Source organism: Asterias amurensis, chromosome 15 (genome assembly GCF_032118995.1).
Source record: "Asterias amurensis chromosome 15, ASM3211899v1".
Lineage (NCBI taxonomy): Eukaryota > Metazoa > Echinodermata > Asteroidea > Forcipulatida > Asteriidae > Asterias > Asterias amurensis.
The window spans coordinates 9,672,440-9,699,430 of record NC_092662.1 but is presented as its reverse complement, the minus strand read 5'-3'; the positions used below and the strand labels follow the sequence as shown (position 1 = coordinate 9,699,430).

Below are 26,991 nucleotides of genomic sequence, written 5' to 3'. Positions count from 1 at the left end.
CTTCCAGTATTCGGCCAAGGGAAAGGATTTGCCCAGTTGTGGTTCTGTTTGGATTGAAACCATTCTGCGAGTTTCTCAGAAGCGGATCAAGCAAAGGGCGTATATGCGATTCAGAATCATACGGTTGTGTGTCTTCATGACGAGAGAGGAAAGACTGATCCCGGGTAGTTATCTGGTAAAGAGAAGTCACCGGATTCGGGTACTGGTATGATGTGCAGATTAACCCACTCCTCAGGTAGCTCTCCCAACTCGTAGGCTTTGTTAATGAGTGCCAGAACTGTATTGTCTAGTGGGAGAAACTTGAGTAGCTCGGGTGTTACACCGTCCTCATCACAACTTTGCCCCGTCTTGATGTTTGACTTGGCCTTCTGGAACTCCTTTAATGAGAAGGGACTATCAAGTATGGGCAGGTTGCTGAAAACTTGGGCTACAATTGTGTGTCCTCATCCACTATCTCGGGAGGGTTCCCTAACAGCTTCTTAAAGTGTGCATGCCATAGCAGCACCCTCTCCTCTGCGCTTGGAGCCTTGAGCTTGGCAGCTTGGGATCTAAATCTGCCAGAGATTTCATTAATCAGCTTCCAACTACTTGCATGCTGCTGGGCTTCATGCACGTTCTCGACCCCTACTATCTTCTGCTCCAGCTCATCTCTCTCGATAGTGGCGTAGAAGCTGTACAGCTCCTGCTTCTCCAGCTTGTACTGATCCCGTAGGAGCTGAGAATCTACGTCCTTATTATAGGAATGATTTGCCTCAAGCATCCTCTGCCTTGCTGCGTAAACTCTTTGGTCGTTGCAGCTCTCCTTCTGTTTCTTTCTCTTGACTTGCTTCAGACAGGCTTTTGCAGCATCGTGGTTCGCAGACACTTGTAGAGATTTAAGACATCGTCTTCGTCACTCTGTAGCACCTGGTACCTGTTCTTGACTTCAACAGTATAGCGAGTCTGCAGCTTCCTGTTTACGTCTAGCTCGCCCACTCATACTTGGGCTTCCCAGCTTCCCATTTCTTTGGTGCTCTCAAGCAGAGTTGCACTGTCGCTGTTACTACCCTGTGATCCGAGTACAGGGACCCGAAGGAGCTGTAGGCTTCACACTTGTTGACACTCTTCCTCCACTTCCTACGTACAATTACATAGTCCAGCTGGTGTTCAGGGATGATCTCCATGTCCACATCTTGCCTCTCCTTTTCCGGAACAGTGTGTTGGCGGCTAGAAGCTGGTGTTCTTCCATGACTTCGAGAAGGCGCCCTCCATTGTCATTGGTCTCAGGACTGGCTGTGAACAATGCATCATCAGGGCCTAGCCTGGCATTGAAGTCGCCAAGAGCAGCCAGGAAGTTGTGTTGAGCAACTGACTCATTCAAGTATTTTTCTCAAGTTGCTGTAGAAGTTGACCTTGTTCTCATCGCCGTCACCTTCTGTTGGTGTGTACGCTACGATGACAGTTAGTGCTGGATTACCCTGGAATGATGCCTTGATAATCCTCTTAGACACTCTCTCAACAGCCAACAGACGTTTCTGTGCAGTTGTCCCGAGCACGAGACCCACTCCACCAGTAGCTGCACTGCTCGAGTTGCGCCATGCTGATGCAGTGTAAAGTGTCTGCCCCATCTCAGTCTTATTTGTGTTAATCTCCTGCATTCTCCCTTCCTTGTGGATGAGTCTATGCTCTTGCAAGCCAAAGACTTCAATCCCCCACCTCTTTACATTCCAAGCAAGCTCCTTATCAGTCTTCAGAACAGCCTCCCCCTTCGTCTATACCACCTGCATCCAGAGATGAGTTGAGTGTTCTGATGTTGAAGGTCCAAGCCTAAGAGGTCGTTTACACTTCAAGATTTGGCAGCTGCTCCCCGTCGTCCTTCCATTGGTACCCTTCCACGGGGTGGGTTTGGGGCAACAAGGTCTTTGTCAGAAATTTCCTGATGACTGGTCATGGCTGCCGAGCTCCTGAGGACTCCGGCCCCTGGAAGAATACGATTTGCGTTTCTTGTTTCCATCATTGTTTCCTTTCTTGGGAATGCCACCACTCTGACCTGATGGTTTTGTGGTCAGAGACTTCCTTCTCCTAGGAAGATTGCCGGCATAGGCTAACGAGTTCTACCTACCCGAGTTTTTCCTTCTCCTAGTTGGGCTGCCCTCCAAGGCTAACGAGTCCAACCTGCCCGAAGCAATCTGTTTTTAAGGCGCCAGAAATTCGCCTTCACACCTCTGCCCACAGTTCGCAACAGGGATCAGCACGTGAAGCCGGGCAGTAGGAGTTTGAATTAGGGGAGGCTATTTGAGACGCTGATCATACGAGACATTTCAATGGATGGGGAGTGGCTCAATCCTCCTCACCGCCCGATCCTTCTAAAACCTTCTGACACCCAACTACTACAATACTGTTCTAAAATGGTAAGTTCTCATTGGAAGGTTTTATTGGCGAAACATATATGAACAGAATCAGTAATGTAAACACCTTTTTCTTGTAAACATTTTGTTCTATTCGGAAGCCGGAGTAATTGGCAGGAGATAAGAAGTGACATATTATTTTCAGAACGTGCATTTATAACGTAAGCCTTATTTACACGCAGAATTAATACACCCTGTACAAAATGCTATCTACACCAAGTATCTGTGCCATTGAGTGAGGTGGATGCATGCACCCCTCTGCGAAACATGAAATGGGTCATTCTGGAATGCGGTATAGTCAGGAGGAAGATAGGAAGTCTGAGGTCGCCACCCACTCCCAACCTAAAGTGATGGCTCTGTGTGCAGCGCAGCCTACGAGACGATCAGAGTGAACTGATCAATTGAAACCAACGGTTCTTTTTAGAACCACCACACCTCATTTAGAGAAAGTCATTACATGGTGTTACCGCAAACCTTTCCATATCGAATTTCCACCATGCAAAGTTTCAAATCTTACTGGAACTGTGATGGTGTTATAATTGACAGATTTTTTTACCGCTATTTTCCGGTAATTCTTGTGTTTTCTCCCTGGTAGTGTTTCGGTGTTTCTGGTAGTTTTCCGGTAGTTACTGTATTTTTTGGGTGTTCTCCGGTATTTTCCGATGTTTTCAAGTAAAGTACCACCATTGACAAGTATGGCTCTATAAACCCTGCTCCTGTTTCTTGGTGGTTAGGATACTGTTTCCAAAAGCTCATCATTGACTAGTGACATTTATAACTCCAGGATTAAATCGAGGTATGCCATCATTTCAACGTACCCCTAAAATTGGAGCAGAATCATTGATCCCCTCCAGCCCACCCAGTTAAGATCAAAGAAAAATAAATAATGATTAAATAAGTATGGTTTAGTAGTGTCGATACTGACATTTCGACTGTATATGAAACCCTACGGAAAGATTTCACAACTAAAATTCTGTATCAGACTGTCACTTTGCCTATAGGGCGAATTCTGTCCGTCCGAAAAGGTTGGCAAGAATTTACCGCAATAAACAGGCAAACTGACCGATATGATCTAGCTGCGGTCTGATTATACACTACATGATTGTGTGTTCAAAAACAAATCTGTGAACATTCCAGGAAGGAAACACGTATGGAACTTCAAGAATTGCCTGTTTGTGAGCCAACAACCGGACTACAGAGCATGCTCACACAGGAAGCATAGTGGTTTTTCTTAACCTGGACAATTTGGTAGATAGATGGATACGTTTATTCAATGTTGTAAATAGTGTATAATACAGAGCAACATGGTCAAAATTACTGTAATTTTAAAAGAGATTAAAAGGTGAAACTTTAAACAAAATGTAACATCTAGGTCGGGGGATAAGCACAGCTTTTGTTCCATAGCCAATGAAAAAAGGACAAAAACAGACAGACATTACAAATACAGGACAAAACAAACAGGTGTAAGACAGAAAATAAAGCCGTTACTATTTCCACATACAAAAATTACATCAGTATCTTAGTATTCATTTAGAAAATGAGTTTTACGTTTTTGGGGTAAAAGTTGAGAGAGTACGCAATGATTTAAAAGAGTCATCCAGACTATTCCAAAAGAAAGTGCCACGCTGGACAGCACCATTTTTAGACAACATGGTTCTACGATAGTTAACATAAAGATTTTTCCGCGTCAAGATATTATTGAATATCAAATGCTTTAGATAAATCCAGAAAAATACCAACTGAAAAAACGATTTACATCTAGATCATTATAGAATTTATTAACAACAAAAGATGTAGCTAAATCGGTCGAGCGGTTACGTCTAAAGCCAACCTGCTCTCCTAAAAGTGAATTAAAATAAAACAGTTAATTTTGCTGTCATTTATTTCTGATATATGTATTGAACATCAATAAAATGTGTTTTGTTTTTCCCCGACATATCTCACTTGCGTAATTAGCGAATAAGTCATGCCCCCCCCCTTTTGTGGATTGTTACCGCCCCTACCATCGACGTCACGTCGGGAATTCAAACATATCGTCGGCAAAAAGCGCCCACACAGTGCACACGTCTCTATATGCACACAGCCAGGCTGTGGTTACCGACATGACGTCACGTTTATGCAAATGAAGGCTCCCTTTTAGGGGCGGAGTGGGTTCCCCTTAATACTTGCGCATTTAATAAAAACAATTAAAAAATATTTAAGGTTTAAAAAGTCATGTTTAATCGTTTAAATATAATTTTAAAAAACATTGCATCCACCCTTTAATTCAAAATAGTGAAAAAGCACTCTTTCAACAGCCATATGAAGGACAACTCTTTTTCGAGTGGTCTTCCACTATTTTAGATTGAAGTTTGCATCTTTTTGAGTAATTTTTCACTCTGTGCTGGAGTGAAACCCCTCTTAATGAGTGAAATAACCACCACCCTTTTTGAAGAGCCATATGAGGGACAGCTCGAAATGTAAAGAGTGGTGTTTTTCACTCTTTTACATTTAGAGAGTGTGATTCTGTCAAAGGGTTTTGTAAATAAACAAAATCATTCGGGTATAAACTTACTTTTCAAATAATTTCAAATCTTTTGATAAAACAGAGATGGGTCTATTAATTTCCAACCTCATGCTTGCACCCTTTTTTAAATATTGGTATAACTTGAGCCCTATTTTAACCTATCTTTATATTGAAATCTGGACCATCTCATATGGGTCCAATTTCATAGAGCAAAGTAGCTAAGCATAACAAAATTACGCTTACCGCAGAACGAAGTTAACAGCCAAACTACCATGTTGCAAGTAGGCCTCGAATTTATGACCGGTATCCTGCTAACTTTTGCTTTTAGCAGAAAATTGTTAAGCATTATTTTGTGCTTATAAGCAGCTCTATGAAATTAGGGTAACTAGGTTTTGTAGCATTTGGGGGAAGGTTTGTTTGTCTTTGAAGTGTTTTACCAAGAGTATGGTACCTGTTTTCTTTTATGAAAATTTCAAAAAAGATACATACACTTTCTACCCTAAAAAACAGCGCCAAAAGGAGAAAACCAAAACGAAAAGTCCTATATTTGTGCGTGGATACATTAAATGGGCCAATCCATTATTTTAGATTGATATAACATTGTTTTTTTTTTGTTATTTATTCAGGATGGATGTGGTTTTATGGTTTCTGATTCTGGCAGCAGCTATGAAGGAATGTGTCAATGCAAATGGGAATCCTGGTAAGTGAAGCAGTCCCTCTATAATGAAAGCACAATTATTAGGTGTTTAGGCGCACAGTGTTGCACAATCTTTTTTTTTAGCTGTTCCGACCTACCGTCGGAACAGGTATTGTTTTCGTCGAGATTTTTATTATTTTTATTATTAGCTGTTCCGACGTAGTGGTCGGAACAGCTATTGAAATCGTCAAGATTTTTATTTGTTATTAGCTGTTCCGACGTAGTGGTCGGAACAGCTATTGAAATCGTCAAGATTTTTATTAGCTGTTCCGACGTAGTGGTCGGAACAGCTACTGAAATCGTCAAGATTTTTATTTGTTATTATTATTATTAGCTGTTCCGAACTTTAGCCAAGAAAGTGCCAGCCTTTTCTTTCTAAACCTCATCACTGAAGACAAACCTATGTGAAACATACAAACTTGTTTCTTTACTTATTTGGCTTCGATCAAAGGCATCATGTACGAGGAAAAGTGGACCGTGCATGGACGAATACACCTGCCTGAGATTTGGAAGTTTACACGGCATACACATTTTATAAATGACCATCGAAATGGTAGGCCTACTATCAATGCATGTAAAGACTGTAAGTGTCTTGTGGTGAATCATAAAGATGTAGTGTTAAGTGTATACTTGTAATTTTAACGCCTGGGATTTGGAATGATTTACGGGTGAAGTAACCTTGTTCGCACCGGGGACCATGCACTTGCCTAAACTAATTCCAGTATTTCGCTTTACTTTCGGAAATTAGACCATGACAAACAAAAACTCTTTGACAGGAATACAAAATCAGAGATTTTATTATGCTGGTCGACGTTTCTCTGGTGCTCTGGTGGTTGAGTGGCTCAATGTTATAGAGCTGCTTATAATAAATAGGCAAAATATTTTGCTTTATAAAACTGCAGAAATTGAGCAGAATACCTGGATTCACAACTGGCAGTTTGTACATGAGGAATGGTATTTGCTGTGTTTAGCTGCTTTTTGTGTTTAGTTTGGTCTGGTCCTGGGCCAATGGCTTTAAAAGGAAAGAGTCGCAGCGCTTATGTAATCAGGGAATTGTGCTTACGCTAAGCGTATTTAACATCTGGGCACACAGGGAATGTGTTCTTGATGAGCGTGACAATTCGCAACAAAAAAATCTGCTGCGATTACTATTGTGCTAAACTTCTGCGTAACATTCACTGCAAAAACAGTGACTTCAAAATTTGGTTTGCTTTCGCAGGATAACCGTGCTTTTCTTGTGCAAAAGTAGGCCAGGGCGACTAGTGTGGTTTAGTGTTTAAGTCGCGACTAAAATTTAGTATTAGAGTCGCGACTACTGTTTTTCCCCACTCCGTTAAAATGGTGCCTACACGTTGACTACAAAAAAAGTCCCGATTACCTGTTTGGTGAAACAGTTGTCCTGCTTACTACTAATCGCAACATGTGTCGCTTGTGGCACATTGCGGCACAAATCTTGAGAATCCGTAATTTATCTCAACAAGTGTCGTAGTTGGGTTTGAGGTGCGACTAGTCGAGAAGTAAATTTTACTAGTCACCTAGGCCTATCATGATGGGAACTTGCATAATGAAAAATCCTGTGGGAATGGGCCCAATGTCATGCTCTGCTCTGGAAGCAAAGAATCAGTGCTTAGCAGAAGCAGTGAATTCTGCCCTTACGTCAAGCAAAATAGACTGCTTAGCAGGGAATTCTTTCGTTTGTGCTTCCAATCTCGCACATTATATTCTGCGCTTGCACAGTAAGCGGATAATGGTGAACGTAACCGCAGAGTTTGGTGGCCGTTAAAAGTTCAGTGAAATCCACTCGTTCTAGATCAAACATCAAACCACCTACAAAATACAAGGATTTTATCCTTAATTGGTTTGTCACATGTCAATGGACTCTAAAAGTACTGCATTGAACTCAAGAAACCAACAAATCAAACAATCCTGAGTCAAATATTAGGTTTTCTTTACATTTATTCATCTTGTTAATCAAACTTTTGAGATAACATTTCAACTGAACAATTAACTAGGAAAAGGAGATACTGATATAGAAAGACCACTCATCTTACATACCGCCCTCTATTGACCAGTAATTTGTTTTTTGTTTCAGCCTATTCTTCTAAACCATAACGAGTTAAATCATTTATCAAGCTTTGAACCTAAGCTTAGTTCCTAAAGAAATTTTGTTTTTAAATTCTTAATTCATCAACCACGTGACCCTCATTTGCATATTTAATTGGGAAATCTTTGAAACACCAGATCTCAAGAAGTAAAGGGCCGATTTTTAACTTGTTTGTAGTTTAAGACTACTTAGGGATAGGAGAAAAATTTGGAAAAAACGTGACCTTAATTTGACCCCTACTTCCGGGTTAACCGGAAGTGGGACCATATCTCCAGAGCTACTCAACCGATTTTCAATTTTGTTTCAGTTACAAACTCCTAAGACATTAATATTGACTGTAAAAACCCGTGACCCCATGTTGACCTCTACTTCCGGGTGAACCGGAAGTGGGACCATATTTCAAGAACTACACAACCGATGTCAATCTTTTTTTCAGTTATAGACTCCTTGGGCATAATAGTGACTTTGAAAAACCGTGACGGGAAGTGGGACCATATCTCAAGAACTACTAAACATTTTTAAAAACATTTTTCAGAGTATAAATCCTTGGTCATCGATGAAGCACATAATCAAAGCAAAACAACAAACACCTAATGTCTGGCCGTGACCCCATGTTGACCTTTACTTCCGGGTCAACCGGAAGTGTGACCATATCTTAAGAACTACACAACCGATTTTCAATCTTTTTCAGTTTTAGACTCTTTAGGCATTCAAAATCGAGCTTGATTTACCGTGACCCAGTACAGGTGTATTGACCTTTACTTCCCGGAAGTTGGATCATATCTCAAGAACTACACAACCGATTTTTTAACATTGGTTAAATTTATTCCAAATAATGACCATGATGCCATGTTGACCTTTAATTCTGGTTTTGAAGCTCATTTCGATTCAGTATCAGATAAAAGACAAGGTAATCACATGTCATAAAGCTGTTATGTGTGGGTTTTATTAAAGCATAGAATACTTTTATTAACAAAACATTCTGGAACAGCTTTGTGATTGTTCACAATCTCTAGTTATTGTTATTATTTGTATCCGTCAAAACCCCATTGGTTTAACCAGGGCATTTTGTTAAAGCTAGTATAAAAGAGTCAGAACCTATATCATATTAAAGCTTAGGTCTTGAAGTTGCAGTTAACCGTAGTTTGCATAAATTAAATAATTAATTAACTAAGTTATAACGACATGAATATTTCATTAGCCAATCTTTAGACTGCCATATCTCACAAACTATACGTCCGATCGCAATTTTTTTTTCAATTTTGTACTTTGTGGGTTCTGTATAACTATTCCATAGCCTTAAAATCCGGACGACGTCACCATGACGTCATGTATTGCACGTTTTGTGTCTGTGCACAAACACAATGGCTCTTCAAATGTCAACATTTAAATGGTCAAAAACTTAATAACTTCAAAATTATTTATCTGTTTGTTTCCTGAATTTGATACTTTGTGTCAAAAAATACACTGATTCTAAAAATAATGGTTTCCGTTCATTAAAACCAATCAAGGGACGTCTATCATTAACGAATAAATTAAAATCTTGCCGTCATGGGTACAACGTAGTACTTCTGGATGTAGTCACTAAACTGCGTGCAGTCGCTTTCATGTGGCTGTACACTGTCTCTATGGGTGGTTGCAATACAGTGTGGACCTGTTTGCATTGAGGACTTACTTGAGGGGAGTCTACCACGCTGTCCTGATGTTAGCATGATTGTATTTTTTTTTCCTAACCGTGTTCTGGACATACTCCATTGGATTTGTACACAACAAATAGGCATACATTGGAATCCTACGATGGTTCAGGGTTTTCGTTAAAACGAATGTACGTTCTAATAGGTTTTTTGTAAAAGGCATTGGATTGGGGTAGGTTACACACCATCGTGTACCTTATGAAATTTGTTAGTACGAAAAACACAGTTTTAAAACTGTGACAGCATCACGTGATAATTAATGATAATTAGAAGCTTTAATGAGTTTTTCTTTGCAGCACTATATCTCAAGAAGTAAACGGCCGAATTCAAAGTTTTTTTCAGTAATAGACTCCTTAGTCATGATAGATTTGCATTGGGTAACCGTGACTCCGATTTGACCTCTTATTCCGGGTCAACCGGAAGTGGGACTATATCTCAAGAGTTACACAACCGATTTAATTGTTTTCTTCAGATATAGACTCCTTAGGCATTAAATTTTGTTGGGGAAAATTCGTGACTAATTTAAACAAGCTCTAATGGGTATTTTTGTTGTTCAGATTCGGCATTAAGAAAAAAAATTATAGCAAAAATTTGATTCATAAAAAAAATTACCTTCTTTAGTTGTCGTGTTTTCTCGCTCCGGTGCGCGCGAGACTTGCACAGTCTACATGCTGGTTGTTTAAAATTTATGGATAGACTGGATCTTTATGCTGTGTCGTAGTAAAACGTTGCTATAAACAAAGCACCAGTCTACTTAACACATTGTGCGACAATGTCACGAAGATTTGACAGTTGCAATGGCTGGAAACGCGTACACGCTGGCCTTTTGCCGCTTTTGGTTTTTTAATCATTTTTCGCTAATTTTGATGATATTTTTTACAGCAACCATCTATAACAACATTATTGATGATTCTACAGCCATAAATTGCGTAAACGGTGAGCCGGTGTGTCCCTTTAACATTAAAAGAGTTAGAGTGAAGGGTTTAACTTTGATGGAGAAATTATTTTGAATATTTTTTTTACGATTTGAGATTTGGATTTTGTTGTTGAAGACCAAACGATACCGAAAAGTGTATGAAAAGAAATTTCAAGCCAAATTGTAGAACAGTTGAATTTGGCAAATATACTTTGCTTTATCGGTAACACTCATGATTTTCTTTAAATTAGTGTAAATAAACTTAATTGTTGTTGGGCTGTAATACTGTGTCACGTTTGCGTATCATTTGTCTTCTTCGTTTTGGGAATCTTAGTCACCACATAGTTTTGACAGCCGCATTGAAAGGTGGTGAAAATGATAATATTTATAATGATTTATTGACTTTCTATTGGGTTCTCTCCAGGGGCCGATTTCAAAAAGCAATAAAATCCATCACAAGACAAATTTTCAGTATCACCATAGTGATTTGTATTGTGACGTCATACTTTTCTAAGCAACTGCGATTGGTTTGGAATTGTGATCAATCTTAGATCTTTGTGAAATCGGCCCCAGGACCAGCCTGTTCAAGGGCGCATTACATTAAAAATTGCACAGTAATTTATACATTTGTACATCATCGGAGAAGTCTCCAAAATTGACAGAGTTCATAAACCAATTTGACAATGACTTCAGGTTTAAAAAACTTGTATCTCAACAATTACCCATACTCTAGTAAAAATTGTCCAGAGACGGTCTTTGAACTTTACTATATTATTCACAAGTACAACATGTGGAAGACAATACTGTAATGATGTCACAATGACGTCACCAGGTGACGAATAGACGTCATATAAGATGGAAACTTTTGGCTTCTTATGGATCTTTTCCTAGTTTGAGGTTAGCTATTACCCAGCAAGCCCTTTCTCCAGGCAAGAGATCTTATTATTCTTCAATCAGTAATTCTAGTAGCTAATGTTGGGAAAGATGAGACTTTCATTCATGGTGTTGTAAAGGCCTGCTTCCCGGATTTCAAGACTTCCACACCCTTTTTCATTTCTGTCGCTTTTGTCATTCCAGCCATTGAGAATTCATCTCACATGTGATGGATGCATTATATACTGAATTCTTTGTTATTCTGCTCCAGATTCCTTTTCACTCATTTTTGTTTGGTAGGCAACCGATTAAAGCCATTGGACCCTTTCGGTACAATAAAAAAAAAGTTCACAGATTTACAAATCATTTACAGGGTTTACAGAAGGTAATGGTGAAAGACTTCTCTTGAAATATTAGTCCATGAAATGCTTTACTTTTTGAGAAAACGGTAAAACAATATAAATTCTCGTTAACGAGAATTACGGATTTGTTATAAACACATGTCATGACACGGCGAAACGCGCCAAAAAACAGGAGTGGGTTTTCCCGTTATTGATACACGAAGTGTGGGACTTGGACAATACTGTTTACCGAAAATGTATAATGGCTTTAAATCCAGTCAATGTGTGGCTCTCATAACTAGCTGGTTTTTGTTAGAGAACTTTACTTGTGAGAGTTGTGAGAACTTGTACTTTCTTCACTTAATTGTGTATATGAGTTCTTTTGATGTTAATGTGTGGAAAATCTGAATGCTCCCAATGTTTTCTTGGAAACCTTAACATTGATTGACTTTTAAACATCCCACCCATGGCTTTTTGTTTGTCTTGTCCACAGATCTTCTGCCTTTTGGATCTGACAATGGAGACAGTAATCTTCAAGACGATTGCTCAGTTGATGCCTTGAAGAATTTGGTTTCTCCTACCTTTATACCACCCTATAGATTCCCTGCTTGTGGTCGCCTCCAACGAAACATCTATGTAAGATTTTTGTATTTATTCAAGTTTATTAACTACATGCTTGTCTGTTGCAGGCCAAGGCCCAATGTCAGTTCAATTCAATTCAATTTAATTCAATTTTTATTTGTCCCACCATGTCGGAAACTCTGTTTGAATACATGCAATACAGAAGAAAAATAAATAACACACAATCATGAATAAACTACTGGAAATATTAATTAATCAGAAAAGTACATTACTAATAAACCACAATTTAATTATACTGAAAACTACATCTAAGCAGAAAGTAAACAAAGAAGTTAAACACAGTTGAGGAGACGGACGGAGTATGGGATGAAGGAGTGGAGGTACCTGTTTGTTTTGCACCTAAGTGACTGCCATCTCCTACCACTTCTAAGTTTGATGAAGAATTTTTTTAATGGATGGTTGGTGTTACATACAACTGCCTCTGCTTTAGATAGAACCTTATCTTTGCAAGTTTCATCAAGATCGATGTCTATCCCTAGGATTTTTGATGCTTGTTTCACAACCCGTTTCATTTTACCAGTATCTTGTTTTCTTGCTCCATTGTACTAAACCACACAATCATGAGTAATAGCACTTTCAATAACAGATGAGTAAAACACGATCATAATTTCCTTGTCTACATGAAAATAATTCAATTTACGCAAAAAAATACATTAACCGACAGCCCTTTGTGATGAGCGCTGAGCAATAGTTACTCCAATTCAATTGATTGTCGATTATTGTACCCAGGTATTTGTAATTTTGCACAATGTCAATATCCTGTCCAATGAGAGTAATACTATTTGCTGAAGGTTCACCTCTCCTAATATGCCTGAAATCAACTCAATCTCTTTTTTTTTTTTTTTTAGGATTCTGTATGAGATAGTTATCATTACACCACTGGTAAAGTTCTGTATCGCTTCCCTATATTCCCATTCCTGCTGGTTGTTTATGAGTCCAAGAATCACTGTGTCGGCATATCTGAAAATTTTCACTGAACTGAGGTTGGATGTTCATTCATTTATGTAAATGATAAACAGTATGGGTGAAATGACACAGCCCTGAGGTGAACCAGTGTTACAAACTATAGGGTCGGAAAGAATGTTGTTGATTTTAACCTTTTGAACTCTTGATGAGAGAAAGTCCCTTATCCAGAGAATTAAAGATGGTTATACGCCTAAGGGTTTGAGTTTCTCCAGTAACAAAGTTTGTTGTATCGTGTTGGAAGCCGATGAGAAGTCAATAAACAGAGCCCTTGCATAGCACTGTTGTTTGTCCAAATGTTGGTAAATTTCGTGCGTGAAACTCAAAACAGCATGCTGGACTGATTTGTTTGGCTGGTATGCAAACTGGTAGATGTCGAGTTTCTCCTGAATAGGCTGGATGAGGTTATGTAGAATAATCTTCTCCAAACATTTCATCACCACAGATGTAATTGCTACAGGGCGGTAGTCGTTGTTCTCCGACGCATGTGGTTTTTTAGCGACTGGTGTTATGATGGCTGTTTTCCAGCATAGTGGCAAATGCCTGTTGATCAACTGACATCTGAAAGAACTCTCTATAATGAAGTTGCGAGTTGTCGTGCACAGTATTTGAGAGTTCTTCCCCGTATTTCATCAGGTCCAGTAGCTTTATTTGGGTTGATTAATTTGAACTGTTTGACGACTTCCCTCTCCTCCATCGAAATTGGCGTGTCGTCCATTTGGCGTTAATCATCACTAATCAGATCAAGTGAAGTCGACATGTCGATATTGTCAAATCTGCAATAGAACTCGTTTAAGTCGTCAGCTTCCTGTTTTAAATCAACAATGTTTTGAAACCCCTTACTCTTTGGCGTTTTATAGTCTGTTATCATTTCCAAGCACCTCCATGCTCCTTTGGGGTTATTGTTTTGGAAGCAGTGTTCAAGTTTTTAACAAAAATTTTTTTTAAATCACTAACGTAAACACCCGGACATTGTGTCAAAATTAGTTAGGAATAATTCCGCCATGGTTTTAGGACATAAAGCACACATTAATGTCCTCTAATACTCACAAATTTAATTCGGCTATCCAAAGAAGATCAAATAAACTAGAGATTGAGAGTTTGTGAACAAACTCAAGGTGTTCGGTTTCCGGGAGTAAAAGCCTGGATTAAAAAACAAATGTTACACCTTGCTTTGTTCTCAAGATTTGTAATAAATTATTCAAATTACAAAAACTGTCAAAACCACGTGATTACGTCATCTAGTAAAATTGTATGTTTGGTGACGTCATCGGTAATATTTGTTTTAAACCAGACCTTTGCCAGACTTGTATGGTGTGATGGTAAAGCATCAAAGGGTGTTTATTTCGACCTAAAAGACAATAAACCACGCCCTTTCATTTTACAGTCAAATCATTTCACAGTCACTTCCCGTTTAAACAGGTCAAAAGGTCAACGAAAGTCCACCAACATATCCATTTCTGTCAAGTACGTAAAGCCCTTTCATATGATGTACAGATTGTCAAAATAGCTTATGTAGTTTAGGAAATATGAACTTAGGAAATATTGACTGACGACTGAAGAAAAGACTGTAAGGGGCATGTATGTTTTAACCGCCTTATTGATAATATTTTTAAAAAGTAAAAATTACTCAAGAAAGGATGACGTCATCATGACCTAACTAACACATTATTCCACTCCTATTGCATATCTAACTATGTGCTAAGTTTCAAGTTCATACGAGTTTGGGAAGTGTGCTTTTGTTCGAGGACAAGGGACGAAGAGAAGAAGAAGATGAAAATCTGGATTGTTTTATTTATTTGTTTGTACTAAAGTTTTGTTTAATCCGGCAGTTTGTTTTAGCAAGACCACTCCTAATTGCTTGGGCCTTATGCTTTAACCATTCTGTTTTCTTTGAATGTTTTGTATTGTAACATCCATGTCTGTGCATTAAGGTAGAAATAGATTAGTTTACGTAACGTCCTTTCCTACTAGAGAAAGTTTAAAAGGGCTTAAGTTATTCCAGAGATTTTCTTTCTTCAAAATATTTAACTCAAAATAACTTGGATAGTTGTTTTAACAAATAATCAAAACAATTGATGATTATGCTAAGTTCAAGAAGTAATAGATTTCGTAATACTGACGTGAATTCCGTGGGCCCAAAACGCCCTTCACCCGGGGGGAGTGGTCGATCGATGCAACGTCTCTATTCGTCTCGGTGTTTAACTAAAACATGACCAATGCTCGTCATTTTGTACTGTTGTTTTCTCACATAATTAAAAGTTCCATGAATCACTGAAGTAGGGGGCCATCTCAGCGAAACTTCGTCTTCAATCACACATTGACCACTAAGCCATCAGGAGGGGAACATTTGAACAATTTGACGCCGAAGATTGAGAGGAAATCGTTTTCGCAGCGTTCTGCATAAATAGAGCTATACAGCTCTAAATAAAGCTATATAGCTCTACGCATATCACGCAATGGCACGGAGTACAATAAACTTGGCAGCAAGCCACCAAATAAAGTAAGCCTAATACACTACACGTGTACGCCACACGTGTTACGCACAACCAATGGGGAAATTTCGTAGTTCTTTATACATGAAATTATAAATTTTCAAACTCGATTTTGAACCAGAAGACGAGATCAAAATGGGATCATGTCTGCGAGGCATTTACGGAGTTTAACGAACTTTCCGATGATGTGTCGATTGTAACAATCCATCCTGTAGATTAAAAGTTTTGATTTTTTGAAATAATAAACTTTGAAAATTCATAACTCAAGAATTGATGACGTCATCGTGACGTAACTCACACGGTTTCTTCTCCTAATAAATCGCTAACTATGTGTGAAGTTTCAAGTTTTATACGAGTTTGGAAAAGGCGCTTTTGTTAGCGGACAAGGGACGGTCAGAAGAAGAAGAAGAAGTATCAACTAGAATTTAGTGTTTGTAGAAACAAACACAAGGTGTTCGGATATCGTCAAGGTCAGCGTTTGAGTCAATGAAATAAGTGTTGTTAAAAATGCAAAGATGTTACGCACAGTGAATACGGGTGGGTTTTACGCACAGTGAATACGGCTGGGTTTTCGGAGTGAATAACTCGACTGCCTTGAGCAAGGCTACATGGTTCGTTGAATATAAAGGGGTTGGTTGTGGCGACAACAACATTTTTATCCTTTTGACAACCATCATATATAATGTAACTTCACGGCTGATGGTTGCACTTTGGTATTGTCACTTTTCAACTCGGCTCTACGTGCTGTCTGGTACCTTCCATACATACATTTTGTTGTGAAGATTTTAATTGTGTAAAGGCTTATAGTTTGATGAATAATATGACGAAAACAAACTTTTATCCTTTTGAACTGAATTCATGATTTATTGTCTCATTCTTCTCACGTAGCTATTTAGTAGGGTCAAAACGTGAGGCCAGTAACACTTTTTTGCAAGTACATGTACACCATGTAATGTTAGTTGGACGCAGTTTGCTAACAGCCATTTTCCTTTTTTAAATAAAATCAGTAAATTAATCATTTTGCTTGTTACATAAAATAAAATTGAAGAGGATGCCTGAACTGACTAATACAATCGGAGTTGGACGAGGTGTAGACTTGATTCAAGTCTTAGATTGTGTAATAGATGTTAAATTTGCATCGGGGATAAAGAATATTAATTTTGGTTTTTACCCATACACCGATGTGTGTTACCACTGTATACTCAGTACTTTCCCGAGTCCTGTGAAAAAATATCACAGGCATGTTACTCGGATGGGATTCGAACCCACGACCCTTGCAATTCTAGAGCAGTGTCTTACCAACTAGACTACCGAGGTTGCCCGGCAGCTAGAGGCAGTTCGAATCCTATGTTTTGGCAGTGGGTACCGCAACGATATAATAGATGTTAAATTTGCATCGGGGATAAAGAATATTAATTTTGGTTTTTACCCATACACCGATGTGTGTTAGCACTGTATACTCAGTACTTTTAGATTGTGGTTATTCTTCTGCATCCCAGGCACAAAAAAACGCCCCACATTATTAGCGATCACGCGGGCCCTAACTCGCAATCTCAAATTGCAACGTGTGCAGGCTGTGTATAAGTAAACTGTTAGTCGACTTGGTGAGGCAAATTATTTCAGTAAGTGGACTTAACATTTTATCTAAGTCGACTTGGTGAGATAAATTATGTTATTAAGTCAACTGATAGTTTTGAGTAAGTCGACTTAGCAAAATAATATGTCGGTTAGTAACTGGTTCCACGAAATAAGTCGTCTTGATGAGATAACGTATGTCGGTAACTCAATATGTTGGATGGCACTCCTGGAGCTCCGTATGTGACCTTTTGCCAGTCAAAACTTATCAATGGAAAATCACGCCATGTGCACGCACATGGCACTGGCGTATAATGTGTAAACAAGTCTGAACAAGCTATAGTCGCGAGGGGTATGCTGCGTTGGGCATAAACACTTAAGCCAAGAAAATATACAAATGCTTACTTTTGAACCGTAAGACAAGTTCAAAATGGGATTATGTCTGCGATGCGTTTACGGAGTTTTGAATGATGATTCCGATGATGTATTAATTGTAAGAATTCCCTGTGTATATCAGAAGTTATGATTTTATATTAATAAAAAAAACTTTGAATGACCATCATTCAAGAACGGTTGACGTCATCATGACGTAACTTAAACGGTTTCCTCTCCTAATAAATACCTATCTATGTGTGAAGTTTCAAGTTCATACGGGTTTGGAAAAGGTGCTTTTGTTAGCGGACAAGGTATTTTTGGGTTGGCCGAACAAACTTAAAAATACACTAGAGATAAAATTTTTGTTAATTACAAAAATACGGTGTTCGGTTGGGCGTTACGTGATGACGTAGTTCAAAAACATTGAACCATAAAGATGTCGTTAATTTTTATAGTTAAACTTGTGTCACAGTTTTTAACGACTCCTTTTTTTCTTCACAAATGCAATATTTTTGTGTAAGATTGGCTTTAGGTTTTAATTTGCAATTTATGGAAACCCTTTTGAAATTTAGCTACCTCCGCACGGGATGATGTACACAGATTTGATAATCAACAGCGCCCTATTTTGTTGGACAAACGAGAGCTCTGTTGGGATTCCCCCCAAAACGTTTTCGCCATATGATTTGTACACATTTTAACATTGTTTTATTGTAATTTAATACCTGATGACGTAATTAGGCCTGTGGTGTCTTAAAAACACAAAGGTTCAACTATCTGTTGAGTTTCAAGGTTCAAATCGATCTCAATCTTGAGTTATGCCGTAGATCAGCTCAAAAGTTGTTTTTTTTATGAAAAAACACGAAGTCGAACTTATTCGTTGAGATACAGCGAAAAGCAAATGTCTTTTTTCAACATTAAAACCTTGTCATGACCTAATCAATGACGTCATCATTCCAAAAAATGGCGGTTTCATCTACTCACTATTGTCTATGTACATAGCAAGTTTTAAGTTTGTACAAGCTTTACTTTTGTTTAAAAGCTCAAAAGTTGGGTTTTTTTTTATGTAAAATACACGAAGGCGAACTTTGACCCAGGGTAACGACCGGAAGTTAAGGTCATACGATTTTTGGCGTTAACTTTTCAAATGTTGTCCAAGTCTTTATCTATCCGATACCCAAGTATGAACATCATAGCTATTATATTCGTTGAGATACAGCGAAAAGCAAATGTCGTTTTTCAACTTTAAAAACCTTGCCATGACGTCATCAATGACGTCATCATTCCCAAAAAGTGGCGGTTTCATCTACTCACTATTGTCTATGTACATAGTAAGTTTAAGTTTGTACAAGCTTTACTTTTGTTTAAAATTGCTGGAGAAGGTTCGCAGGGAAAGAAGAACACGAGGAAAAAAAAAAAAAAAAAACGGAACAATAACAATAGTTGTTCGGCTGTTGGCCGAACACCTAAAAAAAAAAAAAAAAAAAAAAAAAACGAACAAAAACAAGAGGTCTTCGGACACCTTAATGAAAATCTAGATTGTTTTATTTATTTGTTTGTACTAAAGTTTTGTTTAATCCGGCAGTTTATTTTAGCAAGACCACTCCTAATTGCTTGGGCCTTATACTTTAACCATTCTGTTTTCTTTGAATGTTTTGTATTGTAACATCCATGTCTGTGCATGGAGGTAGAAATAGATTAGTTTACGTAACGTCCTTTCCTACTAGAGAAAGTTTAAAAGGGCTTATGTTATTCCAGAGATTTTTTTTCTTCAAACTATTTAACTCAGAATAACTTGGATAGTTGTTTTAACAAATAATCAAAACAATTGATGATTATGCTAAGTTCAAGAAGTAATAGATATTGTAATACTGACGTGAATTCCGTGGGCCCAAAACGCCCTTCACCCGGGGGGAGTGGTCGATCGATGTAACGTCTCGATTCTTCTCGGTGTTTAACCAAAACATGACCAATGTTCGTCATTTTGTACTGTTGTTTTCTCAAATAATTAAAAGTCCCATGAATCACTGAAGTAGGTGGCCATCTCAGCGAAACTTCGTCTTCAATTCCACATTGACCACTAAGCCATCAGAAGGGTAACATTTGAACAATTTGACGCCGAAGATTGAGAGGAAATCGTTTTCGCAGCGTTCTGCATAAATAGAGCTTTACAGGTCTAAATAATAGAGCTATATAGCTCTATGCATATCACGCTATGGCACAGAGTACAATTAACTTGGCAGCATGCCACCAAATAAATTATGCCTAATACACTACACGTGTACGCCACACGTGTTACGCACAACCAATGGGGAAATTTCGTAGTTCTTTATACATGAGATTATGAATTTTCAAACTCGATTTTGAACCAGTAGACGAGATCAAAATGGGATCATGTCTGCGAGGCATTTACGAAGTTTTTAACGAACTTTCCGATGATGTGTCGATTGTAACAACCCACCATGTAGATCAAAAGTTATGATTTTTTGAAATAATAAACTTTGAAAATTCATAACTCAACAATTGATGACGTCACCATAACGTAACTCAAACAGTTTGCTCTCCTAATAAATATCTAACTATGTGCGAAGTTTCAAGTTCATACGAGCTTGGGAAAAGTGTTTTTGTTAGGGGACAAAGAAGATTCAGAAGAAGAAGAAGAAGAAGTATCAATAAAAAAAAACCGAACAAAAATAAGAGGTGTTCCGGGCTGTTGGCCCGAACACCTAAAAAAAAAAAACGAACAAAAACAAGAGGTCTTCGGACTCGAGTCCGAACACCTAAAAAAAACATCAACAACTGGTTTAGCGGGTTTCCCATTCAAGTACTGACCGGGCCCGAGGTTGCTTAATTTCACTGATCGGACGAGAACCGGTGTGATCAACGCAGTACGGTAGTAGTCAAAACAACAATGTATTTTTGACGAAAATACACAAAAAAATCTTATTTGAACCAGAAGACAAGGTAAAAATGGGGTCATGTCTGCGAGGCCTTTACGGAGTTTTTAACGACCTTTCCGATTATGTATCGATTGTAAGAATCCGTCACGTGGATCAAAAATAATGATTTTTTGAAATAATAAACTTTGAATTTTTATAACTCAAGAATGGATGCCGTCATCATAACCTAACTAACACATTATTCCACTCCTAATGCATATCTAACTATGTGCGAAGTTTCAAAATCATACGTGTTTGGAAAGTGTGCTTTTGTTCGAGGACAAGGGACGAAGAGAAGAAGAAGATGAAAATCTGGATTGTTTTATTTATTTGTTTGTACTAAAGTCCCATGAATCACTGAAGTAGGTGGCCATCTCAGCGAAACTTCGTCTTCAATTCCACATTGACCACTAAGCCATCAGAAGGGTAACATTTGAACAATTTGACGCCGAAGATTGAGAGGAAATCATTTTCGCAGCGTTCTGCATAAATAGAGCTATACAGCTCTAAATAATAGAGCTATATAGCTCTATGCATATCACGCTATGGCACAGAGTACAATAAACTTGGCAGCATGCCACCAAATAAATTATGCCTAATACACTACACGTGTACGACACACGTGTTACGCACAACCAATGGGGAAATTTCGTAGTTCTTTATACATGAAATTATGTATTTTCAAACTCGATTTTGAACCAGAAGACGAGATCAAAATGGGATCATGTCTGCGAGGCATTTACGGAGTTTTTAACGAACTTTCCGATGATGTGTCGATTGTAACAACCCATCATGTAGATCAAAAGTTATGATTTTTTGAAATAATAAACTTTGAAAATTAATAACTCAAGAATTGATGACGTCATCGTGACGTAACTCAAACGGTTTCTTCTCCTGATAAATATCTAACTATGTGTGAAGTTAGAAGTTCATACAGGTTTGGGAAGTGTGCTTTTGTTAGAGGGCAAGGGACGGAGATGTATTTTTGAAGAAAAATATGCAATTGCAAAATTTGACCCTCCGGTACGAACGGAAGAAGGGGTCATACGATTTTGACGTTAACTTTTCAAATGTAGTCCCAGTCTTGATCTATCAGATGCGTAATTATGAATATCATAACTGTCAAATTCGAAGACATATAGCGAAAAGCAAATGGTCACTTTTTGAACCTAAAAACCTTGTAATTCGACACCTGATGACGTCATCATGACGAAACTAAAACGGTTTCATCTACTAATAAATATCTAACTATGTGTGAAGTTTCAAGTTTATGTGAGCTTAGCAAGTATGTCTTTGTTAGCGGACAAAAACCACGGAGAAGAAGACGAAGTAAAAAAAAAAAAAAAAAAAAAAAAAACGAACAAAAACAAGAGGTCTTCGGACTCGAGTCCGAACACCTAAAAAAAAAAAAAAAAAAAAATAGATATAGTGTTTGTAAAAACAAACACTAGGTGTTCGGCTGTTGTTGGGTCAGTGTTTGAATAAATGAAACAAGTATTGTAAGTATCCCGTCAAATTACAAAGAAATCAAAACCAAAGCGTTTTCTCGATGTGTAAAGATTTTATGGAAAAAGCATCAAAAAGTGTACATTTCAACCTAAAAGCCTTTAAATAATGCCTTTTCAAAGCATTTTACAGGCTCTTCCAGTTTAAAAAGGTCAACAAGTTAAGAGAAGGTCACCAACATACCCATTTTTGTGGAATACGTGAGGCCCTTTTATATGATGTATAGATTGTCAAAATAGATTTTGTGTTTGAGGACACGTGAACTGATGAATAATGGCGACTGGAGAAGAGACTAACTAACCAGAAAGGAAATGTTTGTTGAAAACGCCTTGAAAACAGACTACATACGTAAAGCCCTTTCATATCATGTATAGATTGTCAAAATAGCTTTTGTGGTTGAGGAAATGTGAACTGATGAATAATGACGACTGGAGAAGAGACTAACTAACCGAAAGGGAAATGTTTGTTGAAAAGCCATGAAAACAGACTACGTACGTAAAGCCCTTCCATATCATGTACAGATTGTCAAAATAGCTTTTGTGGTTGAGGACATAGGAACTATGCATAATGACGACTGGAGAAAAGACTAACCGGAAAGGAAGTGTTTGTTGAAAACACCTTGAAAACAGACTACATACGTAAAGCCCTTTCATATGATGTATAGATTGTCAAAATAACTTTTGTGGTTGAGGATTTAGGAGCTTAATGCATAATGACCACTGGAGAAGAGACTAACTAACCGGAAAGGAAATGTGTGTTGAAAACGCCTTGAAAACAGACTACAAAGGAGGCTATTTATAGGAGAAGAAAAAAATAAATACAAAAATAAACAGTACAAATTTTGGTCGCCACGTGGTCTCCCATCCAAATACTGACTGGGCCCGATTTTGCCTCAGTGACCGGACGAGAACCGGTGTTATCAACGCAGTATGGTCGTAGATAAAACTAATTACTTTTGAAGAAAACTGACATTATGTTGAGAACGCCTCGAACGCAGACTAAAACGATCAAAACGTGGTGCAGAGCGTGACTATGCTCCTCAATGCACCGCATACTTACACGTGGTGACCGCAATGCACCGCATGCTTACACGTGGTGACAAAGTACATGTACATGTAATCGTAAAATCTTTACGCGCAATCAATGGGGGAATTTTGTAGTTCTTTATACATGAATTTTGATATTTTCAAGCTCTCTTTTGAGCCGGAAGACAAAATAAAAATGGGGTCATGTCTGTGAGGTGTTTACGGAGTTTTAATAACCCTTTCCGATGATGTATGGATTGTAAAAATCCCTCATGTAGATCTAAAGTTATGATTTTTTTAAATAATAAACTTTGAATGAGTGTATCTCGTCAACTGATGACGTCATCGTGACGTAACAACGTTTGCATCATCTACTGGTTATTGTCTACCTGTGTGCAAAGTTTCAACTTAATGCAAGCTTCGCAATTATGCTTTTTCTTGCGGACAATTGACAGCGAGAAGAATAAGAAAAAAACCCCCCCAAAAAAAAAAAACTAGATATAGTGTTTGTAGAAACAAACACTAGGTGTTCGGCTATTGTTGGGTCAGTGTTTGAATCAATGCAAAAAGTGTTGTTAATAGCTCGTCAAATTGCAAAGAAATCCGAAAAGGATTTTTTTGAAAACGCCTTGAAAACAGACTACGTACGTAAAGCCCTTTTATATGATGTATAGATTGTCAAAATAGCTTTTGTGGTTGAGGACATAGGAACTTATGCATAATGACGACTGGAGAAGAGACTAACTAACCGAAAGGGAAATGTTTGTTGAAAACACCTTGAAAACAGACTACGTACGTAAAGCCCTTTCATATGATGTATAGATTGTCAAAATAGAATGTGTGGTTGAGGACATAGGAACTTATGCATAATGACGACTGGAGAAGAGACTAACTAACCGAAAGGGAAATGTTTGTTGAAAACACCTTGAAAACAGACTACGTACGTAAAGCCCTTTCATATGATGTATAGATTGTCAAAATAGCTTGTGTGGTTGAGGATATTAGGAGCTTATGCATAATGACGACTGGAGAAGAGACTAACTAACCGGGAGGGAAATCTTTGTTGAAAACGCCTTGAAAACAGACTGAAGCGAAGCTATTTATAGGAGAAAAAAAAATTAAAAACAAAAATAAATAGTACAAATTTTGGTCGCCAAGTGGTCTCCCATCCAAATACTGACTGGTCCCGATTTTGTTTAACTTTAGTGACCGGTGTTATCAACGCAGTATGGTCGTAGATAAAACCAATATTACCGTTGAAGAAAACTGACATTATGTTGAGAACGCCTCGAACGCAGACTAAAACGATCAACACGTGGTGCAGAGCGCGAAATGCTCCTCAATGCACCGCATACTTACACGTGGTGACCGCAATGCACCGCATGCTTACACGTGGTGACAAAGTACATGTACATGTAATTGTAAAATCTTTACGCGCAATCAATGGGGAATTTTGTAGTTCTTTATACATGAATTTTGAAATTTTCAACCTCTCTTTTGAGCCGGAAGACAAAATCAAAATGGGGTCATATCTGGGAGGCGTTTACGGAGTTTTTAATGCCCTTTCCGATGATGTATTGATTGTAAAAATCCCTCATGTAGATCTAAAGTTATGATTTTTTGAAATAATAAACCTTGAATGCGTGTATCTCGTCAACTGATGACGTCATCGTGACGTAACAACTTTTGCATCATCTACTGGTTATTGTCTACCTGTGTAATTTCAACTTAATGCAAGCTTCGCAACTATGCTTTTTCTTGCGGACAATCGACGAGACGAAGAATAAGAAAAACCCAAAAAAAAAAAAAAAAACGAACAAAATCAAAGAGTTGTTCGGTCTGTTGCCCGAACACCTAAAAAAAAAAAAAAACGAACAAAATCAATGAGTTGTTCGGGCTGTTGCCCGAACACCTAAAAAAAAAAAAAAAAAAAAAAAAAACGAACAAAATCAATGAGTTGTTCGGGCTGTTGCCCGAACACCTAAAAAAAAACGAACAATAACAAAGAGTTGTTCGGGCTGTTACCCGAACACCTAAAAAAAAAAAAAACGAACAATAACAAAGAGTTGTTCGGGCTATTGCCCGAACACCTAAAAAAAAAAAAACCGAACAAAATCAAAGAGTTGTTCGGGCTGTTGCCCGAACACCTAAAAAAACCTAAAATTTAGTGTTTGTAGAAACAAACACAAGGTGTTCGGATATCGTCAAGGGCAGCGTTTGAGGCAATGAAATAAGTGTTGTTAAAAATGCAAAGATTTTTTTTTCTCGATGTGTCTTATGGTAATTTAGCATCAAAAGGGTTGTTGCTCAAACAACTAACAATTAAAGGAACACGTTCCCTTATGAGGCGCCAAGTGTAAACTTATTATTTAACGCAACTATTTACAACTATCTCACCAAGTCGACTTACAGAAACTAAGAAGTTGACTTAACAGCCTGAACACGCGTTGAGATGTGTGTGTATCAAACCTTGCGCACCACTATGAGAGCACTCTTTTTCCTAGTCTTTATATTGATTTTTAACTTTACGTTTGCGGGCTAAAACTAAATGTAATACTGTAATGCCCCTTTAAATGATGTTTGACCAGGCAAAGATATAAAGTAGGTTCCAACGGTTACAAAATATTAGTATGATTAGCCCGTGCTTAGCCCGCTCATGGGGGTTCCATTGTTTGTGATTAAATTTACTTCATTATCATTATGTTTGACAACTTGGACCGAGCACCTCTGGGTCAAAAGATGTTTTGGAGTTTTCTTAACTTTACAAAATTATGATGTCACTTAACCATTGCTTCGTCCTTCGGATGGGACGTAAAGCCGTTGGTCCCATGTGTTATGTAACGCATATAAAAGAAACCCAGTGTACTTATCGAAAAGAGAAGGATTTCGCCCCGGTGTTCCCGGTCCGATCGGCAGCAAAATTGCGCCACAGCACCTTGTAAAGCATTACATGGTGCTACCAGAGTATTAGTATGATTAGCCCGTGCTTAGCCCGCTCATGGGGGTTCCATTGTTTGTGATTAAATTTACTTCATTACCATTATGTTTGACAACTTGGACCGAGCCACTCTGGGTCAAAAGAATTACGGATTTATTTTAAACACATGTCATGACACGGCGAAACGCGCGAATACGAGGGTGGGTTTTCCCGTTATTTTCTCCAGGCTAAATTTTCACAGGTTTGTTATTTGATATAGAAGTTTTGATACACGAAGTGTGGGCCTTTGGCAATACTGTTTACCGAAAGGGTCCAATGGCTTTAAGTCATGTTTGACGCCTTGGATCGGGCACCACTAGGGCAGGAGATGTTAAGGAGGTTCCAAACGATACATAATTAGTATGCTTAGCCCGATCGTGGGTTCCAGTATTTTCTTATTTGATGTAAATAACATTACATGCGTTAAAGGAACAGTTTGTCTTGGATCGGACGAGTTGGTCTATAAAAAGCGTTAAAAATACATAATGGTTGGGAAGATGTTGTAAAATGATCCACACAAATTTGCCTCGAAATTGCGTGGTTTTCCTTTTACTTTGCGAACTAACACGGTCGGCCATTTTTGGGAGTCATAAAAAACAGGATCTATGGAAAAGCTGAAAATAAAAACCATGACGAAATATACCATTGTTATTTAATAGAGACGTATTGTAGTCACTTTGGTTGGGGAGTGAGGAAACTAGTAAAACACACATAAATCACAGTGCTGGCTGGGACATAATGTTATGCACCTGGCAAATCTATGCATGGATATTCTTTAGAAGGCTTCGTTTGTTTGAATATATTCACATGGTTCGTTGAATATAAGGGGGTTGGTTGTGGCGACAACAACCTTTTTATCCTTTTGACAACCATCATATAATAATGTAACTTCACGGCTCATGGTTGCACTTTGGTATTGTCACTTTTCAACTCGGCTCTACGTGCTGTCTGGTACCTTCCATACATACATTTTGTTTTG

The 26,991-nt window shown here is 38.2% G+C and overlaps 1 protein-coding gene across 1 annotated transcript in view; it reads left to right on the top strand.

The window, feature by feature from the left end:
* LOC139948325 (uncharacterized) overlaps positions 1 to 26,991 on the top strand; it is a 161,774-nt gene that overhangs the window by 15,107 nt on the left and 119,676 nt on the right. Inside the window, exons 2-3 of the mRNA XM_071946451.1 lie at positions 5,520 to 5,593; positions 12,012 to 12,154. Of these exons, the coding sequence (XP_071802552.1) occupies positions 5,521 to 5,593; positions 12,012 to 12,154 (216 nt within the window). The 5' untranslated portion in view covers position 5,520. The remainder of the gene's footprint in view (positions 1 to 5,519; positions 5,594 to 12,011; positions 12,155 to 26,991) is intronic.